This window comes from Copadichromis virginalis, linkage group LG8 (assembly GCF_057382275.1).
Source record: "Copadichromis virginalis isolate Kocher_CV1m ecotype Utaka linkage group LG8, C_Virginalis_male_GT1.1, whole genome shotgun sequence".
Classification (NCBI taxonomy): domain Eukaryota; kingdom Metazoa; phylum Chordata; class Actinopteri; order Cichliformes; family Cichlidae; genus Copadichromis; species Copadichromis virginalis.
The window spans coordinates 15,804,568-15,825,037 of NC_140625.1; the positions used below are offsets into that span (position 1 = coordinate 15,804,568).

Here is a 20,470-nt window from a genome sequence, read left to right on the forward strand (position 1 = left end):
AAAAAAAGAATCTAAAAATAAAAAGTCCATTTCTCCTTTTCATCTGACTTCCTCTGAACTGTTTCATACTATCTGTGAGAAAATTTGCTAATGTGCCACTTTTGCAAGAAGCATGAGCTGGTCTCCAGGCCTGGATTAAATATGTACTCTGGCAGTTGGCAGTTTGTCTTGTAGTTCGAAGGTTGCCGGTTTGAGTCCCGGCTCCGACAGTCTCGGTCGTTGTGTCCTTGGGCAAGACACTTCACCCGTTGCCTACTGGTAGTGGTCAGAGGACCCGGTGGCGCCAGAGTCCGGCAGCCTTGCCTCTGTCAGTGCGCCCCAGGGCAGCTGTGGCTACAATGTAGCTGCCATCACCAGTGTGTGAATGACTGAATGTAGTGTAAAGCACTTTGGGGTCCTTAGGGACTAAGTAAAGTGCTATACAAATACAGGCCATTTACCATTTACCCCCATCTCACTGATGTGCACACATAACCAAAAGTGAAGCAATTTTAAATTACAATTTTATGTTCAGCACCAGTGTCAGGTAAGTTACTTTAAAAAAGTATTTAATTACTAATTACTAATTACTTAATCAATATTGTATTTAAAATACTTATCTAATTACTGTGTCTGAAAAGTAACTTAATTACTCAATAAGTAATTTAACTAAATACTTCTTAAAATCCCTATAAACCTTGAGTGGACAAACAATAGAAATTAAACTCTTTAAATAATAAATACATTTTTTTACAGACGGAGACTCTACAGCAGCGGTCCCCAACCTTTTTTGCGCCACGGACCGGTTTGTGTCCGACAATATTTTCACGGACCGGCCTTTAAGGTGTCGCGGATAAATACAACAAAATAAAACTAGTACTGGTACCGAAAAAAAGAAGATTTATTCATAACACACGTGAAAAGACCCAGGAAAACCGAGTTAACGAAAAAAAAAACGATAACAATATAACGCTAAAAACCGATAAAAACCCTGAAAACCATACATTTCACACCCGAGTGTCACTCTCTGGTTCCAAATGACTCACGGACCGGTTACCGGGCCGTGGCCCGGGGGTTGGGGACCACTGCTCTACAGTACGCAGCGGTAGCATCTCTTCCACAATGTAGCCTGCAATCATTTTTTTAAGCTCACCTTCAGATGCTTTCTGTGCTGCTGAAGTAAAATCACGTTTTGCCTGCTTAGCAGGAGTTGCCGCGGTGTTATCCATGGATGATGAACAAGGATCACTCAGAAGTCGTCGTCTATGCTCTCATGTCAGGCGCTTCAGTAAATTATTCGTGCTATTAACAGCGGCCGATAGTTTTTACATATTACTGTAATATTCTTGTCTGCTTGTTTCAGAAACGTGAAGAGACGGGAATATGTCCATTTCATAAAACAGCCACACGCTTCAGCCGAGTCCGATATCTTCCACTTTAGAATACGACTATGCAGTAAACTGGCGCGAAATGACGTGCAGCTGCACCACAGCGATGTTAAAGCGGCAGAGTTTACTTCTACGTTCAGAAGACAAATTATTGAAATTAAATAATGATATTCAGCGAGTTTAATTATTTTACAGTGTAACCCAAGTACATTGAAAGTAACTGTAATTAAAATCCCTAAAAATGAACAGTAATCAGTTACTCTACTTTTTCAGTGGAAAAGTAATTTAATTACAGTAACGCGTTACTTAGTAACGCATTACACCCAACACTTTTCAGCACTACTTTGAGTATCTAAAAATAATGAATTTCTAAAACCTCACCTAAATGGTAGAGGAATAACCAGCTGTCTCTGGTTCTACATGAAGTCATCCTCATTTGCGCCAACTTCCCACCAGTGTTAACATATCCAAGGTGCAACATTTCACATCTTTTCAAATGTTTGTTTTCTTTCATAAGCTATTTGAATGAGAGAAACTGAAACGAACGCCGTGTGCACTAAAGCCCGACTCTGTGAATGTGCAACCTTTGCTAAGCCTGATGGTTAACCTGATTTTGATAAACAGAGACTGACTGATACAAGATGGTCTCCTGTTCACACTGTATACAGTGGGCATGTAGTGACGTGAAGGGCATTATCACCCCCTTAAACCCACTCACACACCTCCGATACAGGAAGTGAGGTGAATGACCAATCACTGTGGGCGAAGTAAGTCGAGGTAAGTGAGGTATGTCTTCATGTGGTGGATGATTTTTGCCCTGAGTTTCTCAAGGTTGTAGATGTTGTGGGGTTGCCTTGGTTAACAACCCTCTACACCAGCGGACTGAAGATGTTGACTCCCTCTGTGAGACAAACCTCGGGTCTATGAGATACAGTGTGATTATCCTCCTGGTGCACTGGGCCAGCTCTTTATCCTGTCAAGGATATTAAAGTGTACATGGGATTCTGCCAGGTGCTACTGGATTTGCAGCCTCAGGGTCACCTCTCTGCTTTTTATGGACGATGTGATTCATCAGGTTTCTTCAGGCAGAGCCCTCCTGGATAGCTTTCAGCTCAATGTGAAGCACAGTGAGATTTAACAGCTCCAAAGTACGAGGCTGTAGTTCTCAGTCAGAAACAAGTGGAGTGCCCACTCCGAGTCAGGAAGGAATTGCTGCACCTGCTGCAGTTCTATAAGAATCTTGTCATCTTTGCTAGAAACTGACAGACTGGTTGGTACAACATTTGCAATAATGCGGATGCTGTACCAGTTTGTTAGATGAAGAGAGAGCCGACCACAAAAGCATCTGCATTTTTGATATCAACTATGGCCACAAGCAGTGGGTAGTGACTGAAAGTTTGAGATCCCCGATACATACAGAGAAAAAGAGCTTCCTCTACAGGGTGTCTAGACTCTCCCTTAGAGATATGGTCTCCATATTGAAAGGAGGCCTGAGAATGAGGTTGCATTCTGAATGCCTCCTTGGCAATGTGTTCTGGGCATCTCCTATCAGGAGGATGCCTCAGGATCATGTCCTGTGTCTGATTTCAGTCGTTTAACTACAGTGAACTCGTTTTCATGTTCCAGGAGTAATTTTAAAATTTTATGGACTTGGTGATATGGTGCGTCATCCTGCTGGAAGCAGCCATCAGAAGACAGGTACATTGTCATCATAAACAAATGGACTCAGGTAGATTGCAGCATCAATCAATCAAAGTAACAAAGTGCAAATCCTTCATTACTGTACTCAAGCAGAATTCTCAGGTATCTGTAGTTTCAGTTACTTTTCCTCCCTATATTTTAACACAAATGTAGTTTCTACTTCTTACTTTTTCAAGCTTGTTGCTTTTGGTTTACCACTCTTTATGGCAGATATTGTTGCTCAAAACTGATTTGAAAATCATTTCAGTTTCAAAAATCAAACTTATTTTTAGGAATGAAGCACTGATGATGGATACACTAATGATGTATTCATCATTAATTATTATTATAGAGAAAAAAGAAGCCAAAAACATTTACGCATTATTTACAACATTGGTTATTAACACAGCTCTACAGGGTAAAAGCGTCAGGAAGTTGTGGTTGTGGTGCTTTTATATCTAGCTGGCATATCTAGGGCTTAGCTTTTGTTTAAGTGGCGATGTAACTTTGAAAACAGCCCAATAAACATCAGTAATCACACAAACTTTCTGTGGGGTTTCCTGAACAGTGACACTGCTCAGCTGGCTAAAGCTACAGCTGCTGCATTTAACGGGAAGAGAAAAACATGTGAGATAACTTCAGTCAGAGATGGAGAAAGATGTTAGAAAGGAGAGAAATAAGAGGTGTCAGCAGCAGACTATATGATCTTGGCGGGCAACCAACTTTGACGATTAAATTCTGTTCTGTTCAATTCTTTCCATTAAATTTTTTTTAATTGCTTGTATTGCTGTGCTTCTGCTCAGTGTGTTAGTGCACACGTTCATACATGCTATACATAATTACAAATATACTATCTTGGTTCTGGGTCGGTCACCCAGTGTTGCCTTTATTATTATTTAGAATTTCTAGTCTCTTGGTTTCTGTGCTCTTCCGGTGATCCATGTTCCCTCTTTCTCCCCTGTCAGCCATGTCTCCTTGTTTCAGTGTGAAGTCTATGTCTCTGTGCCTGTCTTACGTTTCCTGTTTTACTTTGATAGCCCCCTGTTCTTTGTTAATGTTTTCAGTTTTGCTTCCCCTTGGTCTTGTCATGTTTGATGTCTCCCAACCCTGCTTTCCTCCTATGTCTTATTCCCATGTTATCCCTCTGTTTAATATTTAAGTTCTGTCTTCCTCTGTGTGTTCGTCTGCGTTTCATCTATGTCATTTCTCCATGTTCCTTGTCTCAGGCTTTTCTGTCCCCTGGTCAACACTCCACTGAGGTTTTTGGTTCCTTTGTATTAGTTTCTGTAATTGCCTCCCAGTTTAGGTCTTTGTTTAGTTTAGTTTTGCCATATTCTGCTTCTCTTTGTATCTCACCCACTGTAAATAAAGCTCACTCGCAGTAAAGTCAGTGCCTGCACTTGGGTCCATCTCTCACCACCCCACACGTTCTTCACCACAGCCGTGACACATACACACATAGTAGACTCTCAGATAAATGTAGCCACATTTATAAATATACAAAAATATAATATCTGTATTAAACTGCAGAAACAAAGCATGAAATGTATAGGAGAGATATTTTCTGTAGCCGGAGATGTCGATCGGTGAACTCACCACACGCGAAGACCTCAACATATTTCTATTTGTTTTACAATGTTCGAGTAGGGTCATGCTTTAAAATAAACTGTGCAAACTGATGAATGACCCCTTATTAGTTTCAAAGAGAGATGAGGGGTACAGTACTTCTCAAAGTCGGCAAAATCTTCTCTGTGATATGTTTACTTACCTTTTTCATTACCAAAATGACTAAGTTCATGTAACCTACACTTCTATAGAATTCAGGCTGTTAAAGAGCAGCTGAGGTGAAGAAGGTCAGTGTAACAAGTAACAGACACACATTTAAATTTAGCTGATGATTCACTCACTTCCACCTTCATGCAAGCTTTATACCGTGTAGGAGTTGAAATATAACATCTGCTTTTATCTTTTTGAATTCATTTAGCTAAATCTACAAAGAGCAGCAGCACAATCAGCTAATCATAGCCTGTAAATACAAGCAAAGAAAATTAATAAACAGAGTAATAAATAAATAAATCTACTGGAGTTCACAAGAGAAATTATCTTGACTTGTTTCTAAGACTATTCTTTTCCCCACACTGCACCACAACGACCAGTCTTAGTGTTCACACCCCTGCTGACCTCAACTCATTTTTCTGTGTTGGTGTGCAGACTACTACTGCAGTGGATAACGAACCACCAAACAGTTCACAGAAGGGAAGTGAAGTCATTTAAAACTTGTTTTGGTAAAAAAAACTGTGATTCTCCAATACTTTGAACACGTTGTCATCTAGATTTTCAAGACTGCGAAAGATGAGTAAACAACTGAATGATAAAAACACAATTCATCCACAAAGTGACCTCTGGTAACAAAAACTACAAAAAAAATAAAATTGTTTGGCTTTCTACTCGCTCTAATTCCATGAATTTCTGACCCTGGTTCACAAGTGACACTGCTGCATGCACCTTTTTCACAGCTTACCAGATGACACACATCAAATTTAGCTCCAACAGTAACCCATCTGTAATGTAGGCAACAGCAAATAGATTTCTTTTTAAATTATTGTTATTTTTCTCTGCTTGTGTACACTTATTAGAATTTATCATGAAGAAGAGTCTGTAATTTTATTATTGTAATAAGAGATTCCATTAGAATTGCACAAAAATTGCAAAATGTCCAAGCAATATCCATAGAGTTACTTTATAATTTGTGCTTTGAGTACATTTCATAGTTACTTACTTGTTTTACTTTTGATTGAATAAAAAAACTTTTACGAGAGTTTTTAAACACAAGTATCTGTTCTACGATGACCTGGATGACTGAGAACCTTCACAGACACAAGTATCTGTTGTGTTGCTGAAGTGATGTGTGTACTGATGTGACACCTCTTCTTTAGTATGTAGCATCAGTGTGCATATCAATACTCAGCAACACCAAGGAGCTTGAAAGACCACAGAGTACAACAATTTGTTGTACATGTACAGTGTGACAATAAAGGGTTATTCTATTCTATTCTACTCTATATAGGTGACTGCAAATTTGTTCCTTTATTAACCCTTACGAGACCCTCGTGAAAAAAGGGACCCAAACGGGTCTCGTAAGGGTTAAGAAAAACGTCTTCAGCAGGATGGGTTCAGTATAACAGGCCTTATATGGCTTCTTCATGTCTGTGGTTTAAAAAGAGAACTCAAAGTAGATGTTCTGTTGTGGTACATAATGTGCAAACGCAGCCAAAAGGAAAATCGTGTACTTTACAAATGTTGCCATAGCTCACTCAATGTATTATCCAGTTAAGGATTACAAAACAAGTTATTCAGTAATTCTTTGTGCACCTTAAAATAATTTCTGAACCCTGCCTGGCTGCCACATGACTAACCAGCTAACTCTAGTTTATTTGAAGCTTCATCACATCTTTGCAAACTACAACTGGTTTTCAGGAAGTCACTCCTTTTGCAAGTGTCCACCACTGATAAAAATGTAGCACTTTTGTCAACCCACATCCGAGGTGAAGGTTTCATGTCAGTTTTTTTTTTTTAAGTATTCCTCTTTCACTCTGTGTGTGTGTGTGTGTGTTCTTAATGTGATATCTAAGAGATAGAAATGTAATAAAATGCTACGCTCTGTGGTTGATCGAGTTTTAACAATGCAAAGACTCATCATTTAAAAAAAAAGTAAAACAAGGCATAATATAAATTACCCTGAACATTTTAAGCCTGAAGTACGAGGATGATGACTAAAACCTAACATTACAGACAATGCCCGGATTTGAAAGATTTGAAAAAAGATTTGAAAAAAGAAATCATCTGAATCAAAATTCGATTTTTGGCCTTAATCATCTTCCGTAGATACAGACACATGTAGACATGGTAATTTTCCCCTAACTACCCTGACAGTCTCATAGTGAAGGATGGTAGACCTGACTGTTTCCAGTCAGTCAGCTGCAGGGGCTTCTCTGCCTAGTTTGTGCTGAGGATGTTAAGTGAAAAGTGACTGAAGAGAATTCATGTGTTTAAACATATTTGTAAGTTTCTATCATAATATTCAGGAAAAGAGGAGACAAAAAAGTGGGTCTTTATTATGGCAGGTAAAAAGATCTTGAATGCAAATAAATAAAATAGAAAAGGCACTGGAGGAAAAGCAAACTAGGAGGAATGCAGGAATACAGTATGACCCAATAAAAAAACACACGCAAACTGAGGCTTTGAGTACACACAAGAGGTGAGGAGGAACAGTGGAAACAAAACAAGAACTGGGAGGAAGTAAAACTCTACTAAGTATAACAAAACTTCCTGTTTTATTTTGTGAGACAGGGTACTCAGAAAATAAAACAGGAAGTAACAACAGGAAAACACTGAACACGGAGACAAGGACTGAATAAATAAACTATTATGCAAGAAACACTTAAGAGCTAAACTCAAATAGCAACCTACAAAAAGCCTGACAGGAACTTACATACTGAAGTAAACAATCGGTCTAAAGATCATCAAAACAGAAAAAGAAACTGACCACATTTAGAAGTTATACACCACTACAACAAACCCCACAAAACTCAACAAGCCACCAGAGCTTCAGTGTGTGTGGTATGCCAAAAGTAGACAGTAAACATGTCCCTGGAATTATAACCACTTTGTGATTCACAAAACACCATAATTTTATTTAAGTTCCTTTATGTTATAACAGCTAAAAGGGTTCCCTTGCTGTCGTGGTGCCATGGGTCATACCCACCACAACTCAGGACCTTGTTTAGATATTCGCAAGTAGTAGCCAACCTTCTCCAATCTTAACCCAGACTGAAAAACTTAAATCCAATCTCACCTTACCACTACAATGCTTTGGAGGTGACAGTTACTCCTTATTCACATTTACTCATATGCAACAAATTTGCTGTGCGTCTTCTGTTTTACAGACATTCATCAACTCCATTCATCATTTATGGATAATTTATTTTTCTATTATTTACAACTCAGTCCCTAACTTGTATTGGATGCATAGCCACCTTTAAGTTATCTTCTCTCACACATTAACTTTAATTAGATCACAAAGTGAAGAACCGGGCTGCGAGAGTTGAGTCTCGAGTGTGAAATTTATGGGGTTTTTTTAGGGTTTTTGATCTGCTTTTGTCATCTTTTAAAATCTTTTTTATTGTTAACTTGGTTTCCCTGGGTCTTTTCCCGTGTTTTATTAATAAATTGGTACTGGTTTTATTTTGTTGTATTTATTCGAGACACTTTAAAGGCCGGTCCATGAAAATATTGTCAGAAATAAACCGGTCCATGGTGCAAAAAAGGTTGGGGACCGCTGCTCTACAATATTTTAAGAGTTTATGCTTAATTAATGCTTTATTTCAACATCATTTCAATACTGCGCTGAATTCCTTACACACATGCATGTGTACGTGTGTGTATGCATGCATGTGTGTGTTTAAACATGTGTGCTATTATTGTAGATAACACATACTTATCTACCTCCACAAACTATTTTTATTTCATAATTCTTGCTCTTCTTAGTCAGTAATTGTTATTGTGGGCATTTGATGTAATTCATCATTGCACTGAAATGTGAAAGTGACTGAGATATTAACACTCTTAATAAGCCTCCACATTGATGTATTAATAGAGCTGTTTATAATCCGTTAAAACTGAAGAAACTATATTAGCAATTTCGAAGCACTTTACATTTATAATAATAAAGCTGCATTATTTTTCCTATATATAATATATATAATCTTTATTCTAAAAAGCTAATTATACAAGAATGTGTATGTTCAATACATTATACTGCTGTCATCTTATCATTGTGTTTTTATTCTTTTTAAAAGTGAAATAATATCATATGCAAAAAAATGGCATATAATTCTGCTCACATACAGTACTGCAAATAATAAACACTGAAGAAAAAAAAATCTTTTTTTGTTACAAATTCACAACAGTAAGCTGAAAAATTGCACATCTTTTCACCAGTCTGTCATGTGAAGGTGTGTGGCAGGCAGAGAGAGGCTCCAAAATGCAGACACTGAACTCAAACAGCTTCACTGCTGAAGCTGGAGAACAAACTCAAAACAACAAGAAAAGCTAACACAACCAAGACAAGAGATTATCACGATAAAACAGGAAACAGACAGAGAGCGAGGGACAGAGAGGGCGAGAGAAACCTGACAGACACACGGAGATATGACTGAGGAAACGGACAGCTAAACATAGAGACAAGACAGGCACAAATAACTAACACAGGAGATGCTGGGGAGGACACACAGTGACAGACACAAAAAGGGAACAGACTAAATAAACAAGTAACTAAGAACTAGAAATTCACAAACTAGAAAGCACAAGGAAACTAAATAATATGAAATAAAGACTAAGAAAAATAAATCACCACAATAAAAAGCAAGGTCCAAGAGTCAAAAAACACAAAGACAATGGGCAAACAACCCAGGTAGCATGACCTAAAGCAGCATGAATGAATCAAGTCACCTTCTTCAGTTTAACAAAAATAGCTTTTTTTTTAGTACTTTTCAGTATATATGTTGATTTTCATACATTTTGCAGTAGTCTACATGATGGCATGGAAGGTTTTTTATTAAGTTTACAATATAGAGCACCCTGATCTAAATTGACTGTTGTTGTGACTTGGTGCTACATAAATAAAATTGAATTGAATGGAACCATTAAATACAGTTTACATGATTAACATATAGTGTTTGCATACATTCAAACATGGAAACTTTCATTGAGCCGTAAGATTCTTCAAAAAACATAGGGTCACTTGGAAAAGACACTTCCTACCATAATGCATGGCAGGACTTTGCCAAAAATTCACTCCATCTGCTCAGGTAGGTCACTACATTTAATTATTGTCCATTTTATTTGAGTATCCAAACTTTTTGTCTGCTCAGATGGTTTAATTTCAACAATTATTCGGTCTTGAAGAAGTTATAGGTTATAGGGAATGAGTGATCTTTTGTTTGCTTAAAGCACAGGTGTTGAACTCCAGGCCTTAGGGGCCGGTGTCCTGCATGTTTTTGATGTGTCCTTGGTCCAACACAGCTGATTTAAATGGCTAAATTACCTCTTCAACATGTCTTAAAGTTCTCCACAACCCTGGTAATGAACTAATCATTTGATTCAGGTGTGTTGAAACAGGGTGATATCTAAAACCTGCAGGACACCGGCCCTCGAGGCCTGGAGTTCGACACCCCTGGCTTAAAGAATCAAATGTGGTAGCATGGACACTGCTGCACACCATATTCATTCCTTAAAATATCAGGCAGGTCTTTCATATATTCTTAATACAAAAAAGTATGGAAATTTGTGTTTTATCCTCCTAAGACCCAAACTCTTCCACAGCATGCATTTTTAATTTCTCTTTGATATTTGGGCTGATTGGGACCTGATGAAAGTAAAAACAAAGAATTGACAGATTTTTTTTTTTTACCTAATCTTTGTTTCTAAGAAAAATGAGAGCCATATATGAGGATATTCATATAAAATTTCGATAGAACAGTAGCAGTATAATGTCCTCGTAAGTGCATATCAGTGTTAGGATGCCTGGGTCGTTGACCCAGGGTTTTGAGTTTATTATATTATTTATCATTTCTAGTCTTTGGTTTCTTTGTTAGAGTTCTTTTTTATGGTTTATGTCTGTGTGTAATCCTTAGCTGCTGTCTCCCCTGTCTGCTATATCCCCATGTCCAGTCAGTGTCTGTGTCTGCCCTGTCTCTGTTCCCTCTGTTGTAGTGCCTGCCTGTGAGTCTGCGTCTGTAAGTTCAGTCTGTGTTATGTTTCCTGTTTTATTTTGAAGGTCCATGTCTTATGTTAATGTATCTGGTTTTGCTTCCCCTGTTTCGTTAGGCCTGATTTGCCCCAGCTGTGTTTCCCTCCTGTTACTCCTATTCCCTGATTGCTCCCTCTATGTACACTGAACAAAAATATAAACGCAACACTTTTGTTTTTGCTCCCATTCCCCATGGGATGGACGTAGAGACCTAAAATTCATTCCAGATACACAATATAACCATCCCTCCCAAACAGTGGTCACAAATCAGTCCAAATGTGTGGTAGTGGGCACATCTGCTATATTGAGATAATCCATCCCACCTCACAGGTGTGCCACATCAGGATGCTGATCTGACATCATGAGTAGTGCACAGGTGTACCTCAGACTGCCCACAACAAAAGGCCACCCTGGAATGTGCAGTTTTGTCTCACAGCAAAATGCCACAGATGCCACAAGCAATGAGGGAGCGTGCAATTGGCATGCTGACAGCAGGAATGTCAACCAGATCTGTCGCCCGTGCATTGAATGTTCATTTCTCAACCATAAGCCGTCTCCACAGGCGTTTCAGAGAATATGGCAGCACATCCAACCGGCCTCACAACCGCAGACCTCGTGTAACCACACCAGCCCAGGACCTCCACATCCAGCAGGTTCACCTCCAAGATCGTCTGAGACCAGCCACCCAGACAGCTGCTGGAACAATTGGTTTGCACAACCAAACAATTTCTGCACAAACTGTCAGAAACCGTCTCAGGGACGCTCAACTGCATGCCCGTCGTCCTCATCGGGGTCTTGACCTGACTCCAGCTCGTCGCCGTAACAGACTTGTGTGGGCAAATGCTCACATTCGATGGCGTCTGGCACGTTGGAGAGGTGTGCACTTCACGGATGAATCATGGTTCACATTGTTCAGGGCAGATGGCAGCTGAGAATGTCCCAGTTCTTGCATGGCCAGCATACTCACCGGACATGTCACCCATTGAGCATGTTCGGGATGTGCTTGACCGGCGTATACGACAGCGTGTACCAGTTCCCACGAATATCCAACAACCTCGCACAGCCATTGAAGTGGAGCGGACCAACATTCCACAGGCCACAATTGACAATCTGATAGACTCCATGCGATGATGTGTTGCACTGCATGAGGCAAATGGTGGTCACACCAGATACTGACCGGTTCTGGGTCCCCAGACCCCCAATAGCGCAAAAAACTGCACATTCCAGGGTGGCCTTTTGTTGTGGGCAGTCTGAGGTACACCTGTGCACTACTCATGATGTCAGATCAGCATCCTGATGTGGCACACCTGTGACGTGGGATGGATTATCTCAATATAGCAGATGTGCCCACTACCACACATTTGGACTGATTTGTGACCACTGTTTGGGAGGGATGGTTATATTGTGTATCTGGAATGAATTTTAGGTCTCTATGTCCATCCCATGGGGAATGGGAGCAGTAACAAAGGTGTTGCGTTTATATTTTTGTTGAGTGTATTTAAGCCCTGTGTTTCAGTTTGTCGGTGTTGTGATCTACCCTTATTTTGCTGTGTGTTCTGTCTGTGTAAAGTTTACCTTGGAGTCTCAAGGTAGGCTACTACATCCTTTCCGCTCCCAAATGTTGAAAGTACCCACTCTGTAGAGGCGAGGATTGTCTTCTTGAGGCTAGAGTTTGGTCCAGTCTTTGGAGATATGGGACTGCCACTGGTTGCAGAATCTCATCTTGATATTTCTCTGCACTGAAATGGCTTCCAGTGATGACAAGCACTGCTTTTTCCAGTGAGGGAGATGCTTCACCACGCTATCACACTGCCTCCACCAGCAATCAGCACAGAGTTCTCATAGCGTTGTCAAAATCTTTTCCATACTTTGATCCTAAGATCCAACTGGTGTAGGCAGAATTTGGACTCATTGCTGAAAACTACGTCCCTCCACGTTTTGATTCTAGTGCACATGTTGCAGATACCAGTGCAAACAGGGCTGATAGTTAAGTGCAGGCATGGTAGGTTTCCTGGTAGCCCCATGAGACTAGCTGTGTGCAATCCCTTCCAGATTGTCTGTGTCGGGAGCCATTGACCATGCTGTCCTGCAAACCTTGAGTGCAGAGGTGTAGATGACTGTCTACAGTTCCTAAGTGCTGGCAAGGCGAGAAAACTGTCTTCTTGTGATGTTTTCTTCTTTGCAGCCAGTCTCTGACATCCCCCACTATACGGAACTTGGCCTTAGAATTGGAGATGGTACTGGGGCTCACTCAAAATATTGATGTAGCTTAGTTATGCGGAAAACTAGTTTGAGGTTGCCCTAAAGCACCAAAGCTCTATCCAGATCAGTCAAATGTGGCCTGCTTGGAGCAGACACCAGCAGACCGTTCCAGCTATAAAAATGCTTTCCCACACTATAAGATTTTTTTTAACAAGAACTGTTACAACAAAGGGATAATCAACCAAACACAAATTTCCTTACTTGTTTAATGTTTGTTTTAACTTTACAGTAAATCTACAACAACAAATATGAGCTTTGTTATTCTGTTTGGGATTCATTTCCATCAGTTCCCGGTTCCAGATCGGTCTCTGCATTTTCATTCATCATCTGTGAATATTTACTCTTGAAAAACCCAGCCTAGGAGTGCAAGGGGAAAAAATGAAAGTGCAGAGATTATTCATTAGACTTACATTCAAAATTAAAGCAAATAACTACATGAGTAAATATAAACTCTTGAACTTTGTTTAAAAAATTAGACATACTCTCTAAAACCCTTTCACAGCTGTGTGATGAGTTGAAAAAGTGTAAGAAGAGTCTTTCACCTTATACAGGCCAGCAGTGAGTAAAGCCAGAAAAGCCAACCCTCCCAGGGATCCTCCTATAATCTCTTTGGTGAAATTTGTCTGAGGATACACTTCTACCTCGACTATAATCTGAGAGATAAGGTAACAGAATGTGGATCATATTCAAGCTCTTGTGTAACTCAAACAAGAGAAAGTAATGCTAAATCACCTTGCGAACAGGAGGATTGTTGTTAGACACTGTTGAAAAGTAGATGTACTGGCTTTGGTCATAATCCACAGTGGCTGTACTGGTCAAGAGGAATTTAGCAGATTGAAGTCCAATCTTAGAAAAAATGAAATGAGTTAAGCCTAAATTAGGTATTATTTGATTTAACTGTAAAATGGTTATATCTGAAGATTTAACCAAAGTACTCATACATACTCAGGAAAAGTATTAATGAAACAATTTTAAAAAACTATTCTTTAATTACCTGCTCTATCCATCCTGAACTGAGATTGGCAGAGATTTCGTATGTCCTACTCTGCAGTCTTCCCATGAAGGTGTTGCACTTGAACACTCTGCACATGGCTACAGAGCAGTCCTGTGGGTGATTTAAAGAAGACTGAATGAAACAAATCTTGTATTCAGTACAATGTTGTGTTTTGAATCAGTACCATGGTTCAGTTTTAACAGGTAGGTAGCAAAAGTACAGACGGATACTTACCACCACTTTATCCTTTTGTATCTGTGGAACAAAATCTTTGACACTTGGTTCTTCATCATTTTCTGTCTGACAGTCTACAATCTGAAATACATTTAAAATAATGTCAGGGTGATTGGTCCTGTTTTTACCTCATTCACCCATCACACAGCTAAATCTGACCCATTTTTAGATCTTCTCACACATATATTACCTGTAGGCTGCTCAATACCCAAATCTCTTTTTCACCAAGCTTCACTGGAACCTTGATCACCACAGTGAAATTAAACGCTCTGATATCATTTGTTACCTAAAACATGGGGAGTAAAGAAAAAGCAGTCAAACACTATTATGGTTAAGTCTAATTCACACAGTCATATTTATTATATTTTATTACATTTTACCTTGATTAATTGTTGGACTGGTATCTGCAAATTATTCATCCCAAAAGTGAAATTGCTGTAACTGAAGGAGCTAAACAGATATATTTTAAACATTAAATACATACTGTGTAAAACAAAATGTGTAATTCATCTTATAACGAACAGAACAACACATACTTTTCAAATGTCATGAAAATGCTGTATTTCACATCAATCCATTTATTTTTGTAGATTTCACTGGTTGTAGCGTTCTCCTGATTTCCACTGAAAGAAAGAAGTGAAATGATTTGTACTGTGTCTGTGGGGTTATTGCTTAAATGAGAAGGACCTCTACTAAATGAACAGTACCTGGTGGCATTAGCAGTGATAAAGATCTTCCTCTCTAGTTGAGCGTTTGTTTCGATACCATATGAGACAATGAAGAAAGCCTTGATTGAATTGAAGAAGAGAGAGTGATTGCTCATTTTGTTAAACTGTGTAGAAGTTAACAGACAAATCATACCACAATAACAAACCTTAGTTCTGCTCTTGAAAATTGGCTTGTCAATAGTACAGTCTGTCCTTCCACGGGATAAACCATCTTCACTGTCCAAGGAATTGCACTCAATTCTTCCCTTTATTAGAAAATAAAATGACTGCTGGATGCACTGGGAGAGCAGCAAATCAATGATGAACTTGATCCTGATGCCTTACCTGCTGAATGGTGAACTTCCTGTAAGAGAGTCCAGCTGGATACGTGAGAATAACACGGCTGTTGTAGGAGTTTTCCCCTCTGTTCTCCACTGAGACTGTGACATTCAAAAGCTCATCAATGCCCACTTTAACCTCTAAGGATCTGACAGAGGACAAGAATAAAGGAAGAATAAAGCAAGACTGCACTGTGATGCTGAAGTTGTAGGAGGCTAAATATAGTATAGCTTTGTGTTGAATACTAACATATTAATATTCAAATCCAAATCCAATTTATTTATATAGCACATTTAAAAACGAAAGGTTTGCCCAAAGTGCTGTACAAAAACACAGTGTAAAACACAAGATAAAACCACTGACACTTACATAAAACATAATAAAACACAAACTATCAATGTCAACACAACGCATACAAATATCAACTCACGCCAGTCTGAACGCTATCGAAAAAAGGTGTGTTTTCAAAAGCGCTTTAAAAACAGGAAACAAAAATGCCTGTCTAATATTTAAAGGCAGCGTATTCCAAAGTTTTGGGGCCATAATTGAAAAGGCTCGCTTTCCTCTGCATTTGAGCCTTGATTTTGGGACAACCAACAGCAGCTGGTCAGCTGATCTGAGGGTCCGTGAAAGAATATACGGCTGAAGTAACTCTGAAAGGTATGGGGGAGCAAGACCATTAAGGCATTTATAAACCAGTGTTAGGACTTTGAAATTAATTCTGTGATGAACAGGAAGCCAGTGAAGAGAAGACAGGATAGGTGTTACATGATCATGCCTGTGGGTACCAGTTAAGAGGTGGGCAGCAGCATTTTGAACGAGCTGAAGACGAGCAAGAGACCCTTGGCTGACTCCAACATAAAGTGCATTGCAATAGTCAAGCTGTGTTGAAATAAAGGCATGTATTACCTTCTCCGTGTCACGTCTTGACAAAACTGGCTTCAGCTTTGCTATTTGCCTCAGCTGGAAAAAGCTTTTTTGCAACACTGAATTAATATGTTTGTTCAATTTAAAATCTGAGTCCATAATGACTCCCAAGTTTGTCACATGCTGCTTGATATAAGACCCTAGCCAACCATAATTTACAAGCGGGTTGCATGAAATATTATTAGGTCTAAATACAATCACCTCCGTTTTACTCTCATTGAAACTCAAAAAGTTCAGAGCCATCCAAGCTTTGACATCTTCAAGGCAGTTTAAAAGGCAGTCGTCTGCGTAACAGTGAAAGGATATTTCATGTTTTCTATAAATAGACCCCAAAGGGAGCAGGTATGATGAAAAAAGAAGAGGGCCAAGGATTGAGCCCTGGGGCACCCCACAAGAAAGGGGGGCTGAGGTGGACTCAAAATTTTCAACTTTAACACTTTTCAACTTTTAGTGGGGCCATAATGTTTAGGGTTTCAGTACAGGTTTCTTGGAACTGCAATAGCAGCTCATCCAGACTAAGTCCTAAACTAATTTCAGGGTCAATAAAAGCATTTTTTTCTATAAAAGTTGAGGAGAAGAGCGCAGCAGTGGAAGAATTAAAGATTCGGCAGCGCCTGGGTGGAGCGCGAGCTTTAAACTCATGCACAAGAGAAATGTCAAATAAAACAGGTTTGTGATCAGAAAACACAGAATCCCCAATTTCCAAATTAAAAACAGATAAACCACACGATAACACCAGGTCAAGAGTGTGCCCCTGCTGGTGTGTAGGGCCTTGTACGGACTGTACAAAGTTAAAAGACTGAATAGGATTTAAAAACTCCTGAGCAAGCAGACCATCAGAGCAACAGACATGAATATTAAAATCACCAACTATTAAAATCCGATCATATTTAGGCACAATGTCAGCCAAGAAACATGAAAAGTCATTTAAAAAGTCTTTGTTAAACTTCGGTGGTCGGTAGATTACCACACACACAACCGGTTGAAGACGTCCCAGTTCAAACATCAACAGTTCAAAACTGGAGGGGGGAACCGGTACATGGAGTTGCTTGCAATTAAAGTTATTTTTAAAAACTGTCAATATTCCTCCTCCTCTGCCCGATATCCTTGGAGCATTTAAAAATGAGCAGTCGGAGGGCAATAGTTCAGAAATGAAGCTAGACTCACCAATTTTCATCTCTGTCTCAGTCACAAAAAGGAGATTCAAATCATTTGAAGAAAAGAAATCGTTTATGACAAACGTTTTACTTGCTATGGACCGGGCATTTATTAAAGCCATCCTCGTTGGAACTGGAGTCTGGGAAGAAGTTGTCTGTGAAGCCCAAGTTAATGACCGCAAATTCACAAAGTTTATTCCACGACGCCCAAGACGTATAAAACATTGGCGAGCAAGCTCACGTGCACCCAAGCTTACGACAGGAACCAGACAAGGGGCAACATGCTCCAGGAGACGCCTTGAGATGTGATGGAACAGACTATAATCCACTGGAGCAGCCGCTAAAGAAAAAGCAAGGCAGGCTTTAAGCTTCACTAGCCGACCGGCACATTTACGATGCGTCGGAGCAGGAGGAAGTGCTCCACGTAGCAGGTAAGCAGGAACATCAGCCAGGGATGGTGGATACCCTGTTGTTTGTCCTTGCTGATTAGTCAGAAAACATTGAAGATCAAAAAGTTTTTGGCGTTCATATACCAGTTGCGAGTTGATTTGGGTGGCACAAATTGTACAAAACAAAATTGACAGAGACAGACGGCAAGCCACACACACCGGCGCCATCATGCATCAATATTGGCAGTCAGGAAGCTCCCTATATTATTTTAATTTGCTGTCATTTGCTGGTGATCATAAAACACAAAAACTAACTGATGATGCATTATGAAAAAAGGTATTACCGTTAGGGCTGGGTATCGTCACTGATTACTAGAATCGATTCGATTCCGATTCACAAGGTCCCGAATCGATTTGATCCATGATTCGATTCAATTAAATTTGAATATGGGAAATTTTGCCTCAGACAGTCAGAAATATTATAATTCAGATCAGAACATTTACATATTTTTGTATCTATAATAAGAAAGCTGACACTCGCAAGACTTTATCAAAGGTGTGAGCATCACAGCAGATGCCTTTGTGTCAAAGTAGCTGAAGATAAAACACAGAAAAACATGAAGGTGATTTTCCTGGCCTGGGATTTTATACAAATATTCTGCAGTACATCAAAAACGAAAGAAAACCATGAATCAACATATGAACATTACCTCTGAAGTTACAGCGGTTTTATTAGAGACACTGCTGAGCGTTTTCCATTTTGCATAATTGTAAAAGTTTAAATTTGTTCAGTAGCCTGTTGAACGGCAGAAATTAGGTTTTCTTTTCGGAAGTAACTAAAAGGAACAAAAACAGTGGCCGACAGCGCTGTAAACAACGGTAGACTTGTGCGTAACAAGCAAGCGAATGATGCAGAAAACAGAGATTTAGATGGGAAACTGTTCTTGGAGTACAGAGAGAGGGGGGGGGGGAGTGAGAGAGCTGTGCATGAAGTGTGATTTTATCGTGGTGGAAGCAAAACAGCAAAAGTAAGAGTGAATTCATGACGATGTTTATGTGAAGTGTAGTTTGGATCTTCTTTCTCTGCTGGTTCAGTCAATATTGTTTGGTGAGTGATTAAACCTGCAGCTTCAGAATCAGCGCAAAAAGGGCGTAAACAAAAAAGCGCGGACCTGCCGACGGATCAGAATTGGTGAGCTGTCGGCTTTCAGCCCTGACCCTGCCCATGCCGTTGGGTGAGAAAAGCGACATCTCGCTGCTTTTGATCTGTCGGCGGGTCCGCGCTTTGTGTTTACGTCTTTGTGCAGAATCCATGTACCTGCTCTCATTTACTGTTTAGCTGTTTGGTGGTTGTCGAAATTTTGTGAGGTTTAACCTGAGATTCTGGCGTTTTGGGCAAAATAAATTTATATTAAAAAATCGATTCAGGATTTTAATGAATCGATATCACATTATCAAAGCCAGAATCGATTTTAAATCGATAAATCGATTATCAAAACCCCTAATTACCATCCATTGATTTTCGGACTCTTATCCAGGTGTGGATCATGGAGGCCTCTGTCTAGGCAGAAATGCCCTGAGTTCTTTCTCGCAGCCAGCTCCTTTAGCTCATCCAGTCATCAAAGCATTCCCAGGTCAAATAAGCGCTCTCTAGTAATCTCTAGTAATCAGAATGGATGTCTCTAGGTGTCTTAGTCAGATGCTGACCCACCTCAACTGGTTCATTTCAGTAGAGAGGAGTAGCAGCTCTACTCTGATATCCTCTCAAATGACTCTGCAGAAGTCATTCTCTTTTGGAGAAAGCTCATTTCTGCCGTATTCTTTTGGGCAATTCCCAGACCTCACAGCCATAGGTGATGGGTGGGAAATAGATTTTTTTTGCTACAACAGACCAGTACAGCATCCACATCACTGCAGTTGCCATGTCAATCCGCCTGTCAATATCCCTCTCCACTCTCCTATTACTTGCCCCTAACACAAAGTGAGCACACCCCCACTGTTTCAGCTGAGGCCTATGGTCTCAGACTTCTGATGTTGATTCTCATTTCATCTACTTCACACTCAACTGCAAACCACCATAGTGTACACTGGAGGTCATCACCTGATGAGGTCATAAAAGTTGTGAACAGAATTGGTAGCAAAGGACAGTCCTAGAAGAGCTCAATGCTCACCAGGAAACGGTCTGGCATACTACTCTTATGGTTGTGCAGGGACTGAATGGCCCGTAACAGTAGCAGCCAAACCAAACCCCCATAAGATTCCCCAAGTTTGCTACCTCCAGCAGCAGATGTTGTGAAAGGGCTGGGCTCAAACACAATTCCATCCATCTATTTAAAAGTGTTGGATTCTGCTTTTGCTTTAGTACAAGATGGTGAAGAGTTGTTTGCTCAATTCCTGAATACGTTACAGGACCCGGGTGAGAAACCCTCTGCTTTTTTGCAACGTTTACAACTCACATTGAACACTGTGATGAAAAGAGGTGGTATCTTGTCTTCAGACTTCAACAAACATTTACTCAAGCAGTTTTGTCGAGGATGCTGGGATAGCGATATCCTAAACAAACTACAGTTGGAGAACTTGAGGAGCGATCCCCCATATTTTGCA

At 39.9% G+C, this 20,470-nt stretch overlaps 1 protein-coding gene across 1 annotated transcript in view; it reads right to left on the reverse strand.

Annotated features, from left to right (window-relative positions):
- Positions 1 to 13,320: 13,320 nt before the first annotated feature.
- The window catches only part of LOC146703048 (integrin alpha-M-like), a 42,258-nt gene continuing 35,108 nt past the window's right edge, over positions 13,321 to 20,470 (reverse strand). The window contains exons 20-30 of the mRNA XM_085466149.1: positions 15,400 to 15,541; positions 15,222 to 15,320; positions 15,055 to 15,134; positions 14,884 to 14,970; positions 14,728 to 14,797; positions 14,538 to 14,633; positions 14,348 to 14,428; positions 14,114 to 14,224; positions 13,852 to 13,965; positions 13,662 to 13,772; positions 13,321 to 13,476 (exon numbers count right to left, since the gene is read on the reverse strand). Coding sequence (XP_085322275.1) covers positions 13,378 to 13,476; positions 13,662 to 13,772; positions 13,852 to 13,965; positions 14,114 to 14,224; positions 14,348 to 14,428; positions 14,538 to 14,633; positions 14,728 to 14,797; positions 14,884 to 14,970; positions 15,055 to 15,134; positions 15,222 to 15,320; positions 15,400 to 15,541 — 1,090 coding nt within the window. The 3' untranslated portion in view covers positions 13,321 to 13,377. The remainder of the gene's footprint in view (positions 13,477 to 13,661; positions 13,773 to 13,851; positions 13,966 to 14,113; positions 14,225 to 14,347; positions 14,429 to 14,537; positions 14,634 to 14,727; positions 14,798 to 14,883; positions 14,971 to 15,054; positions 15,135 to 15,221; positions 15,321 to 15,399; positions 15,542 to 20,470) is intronic.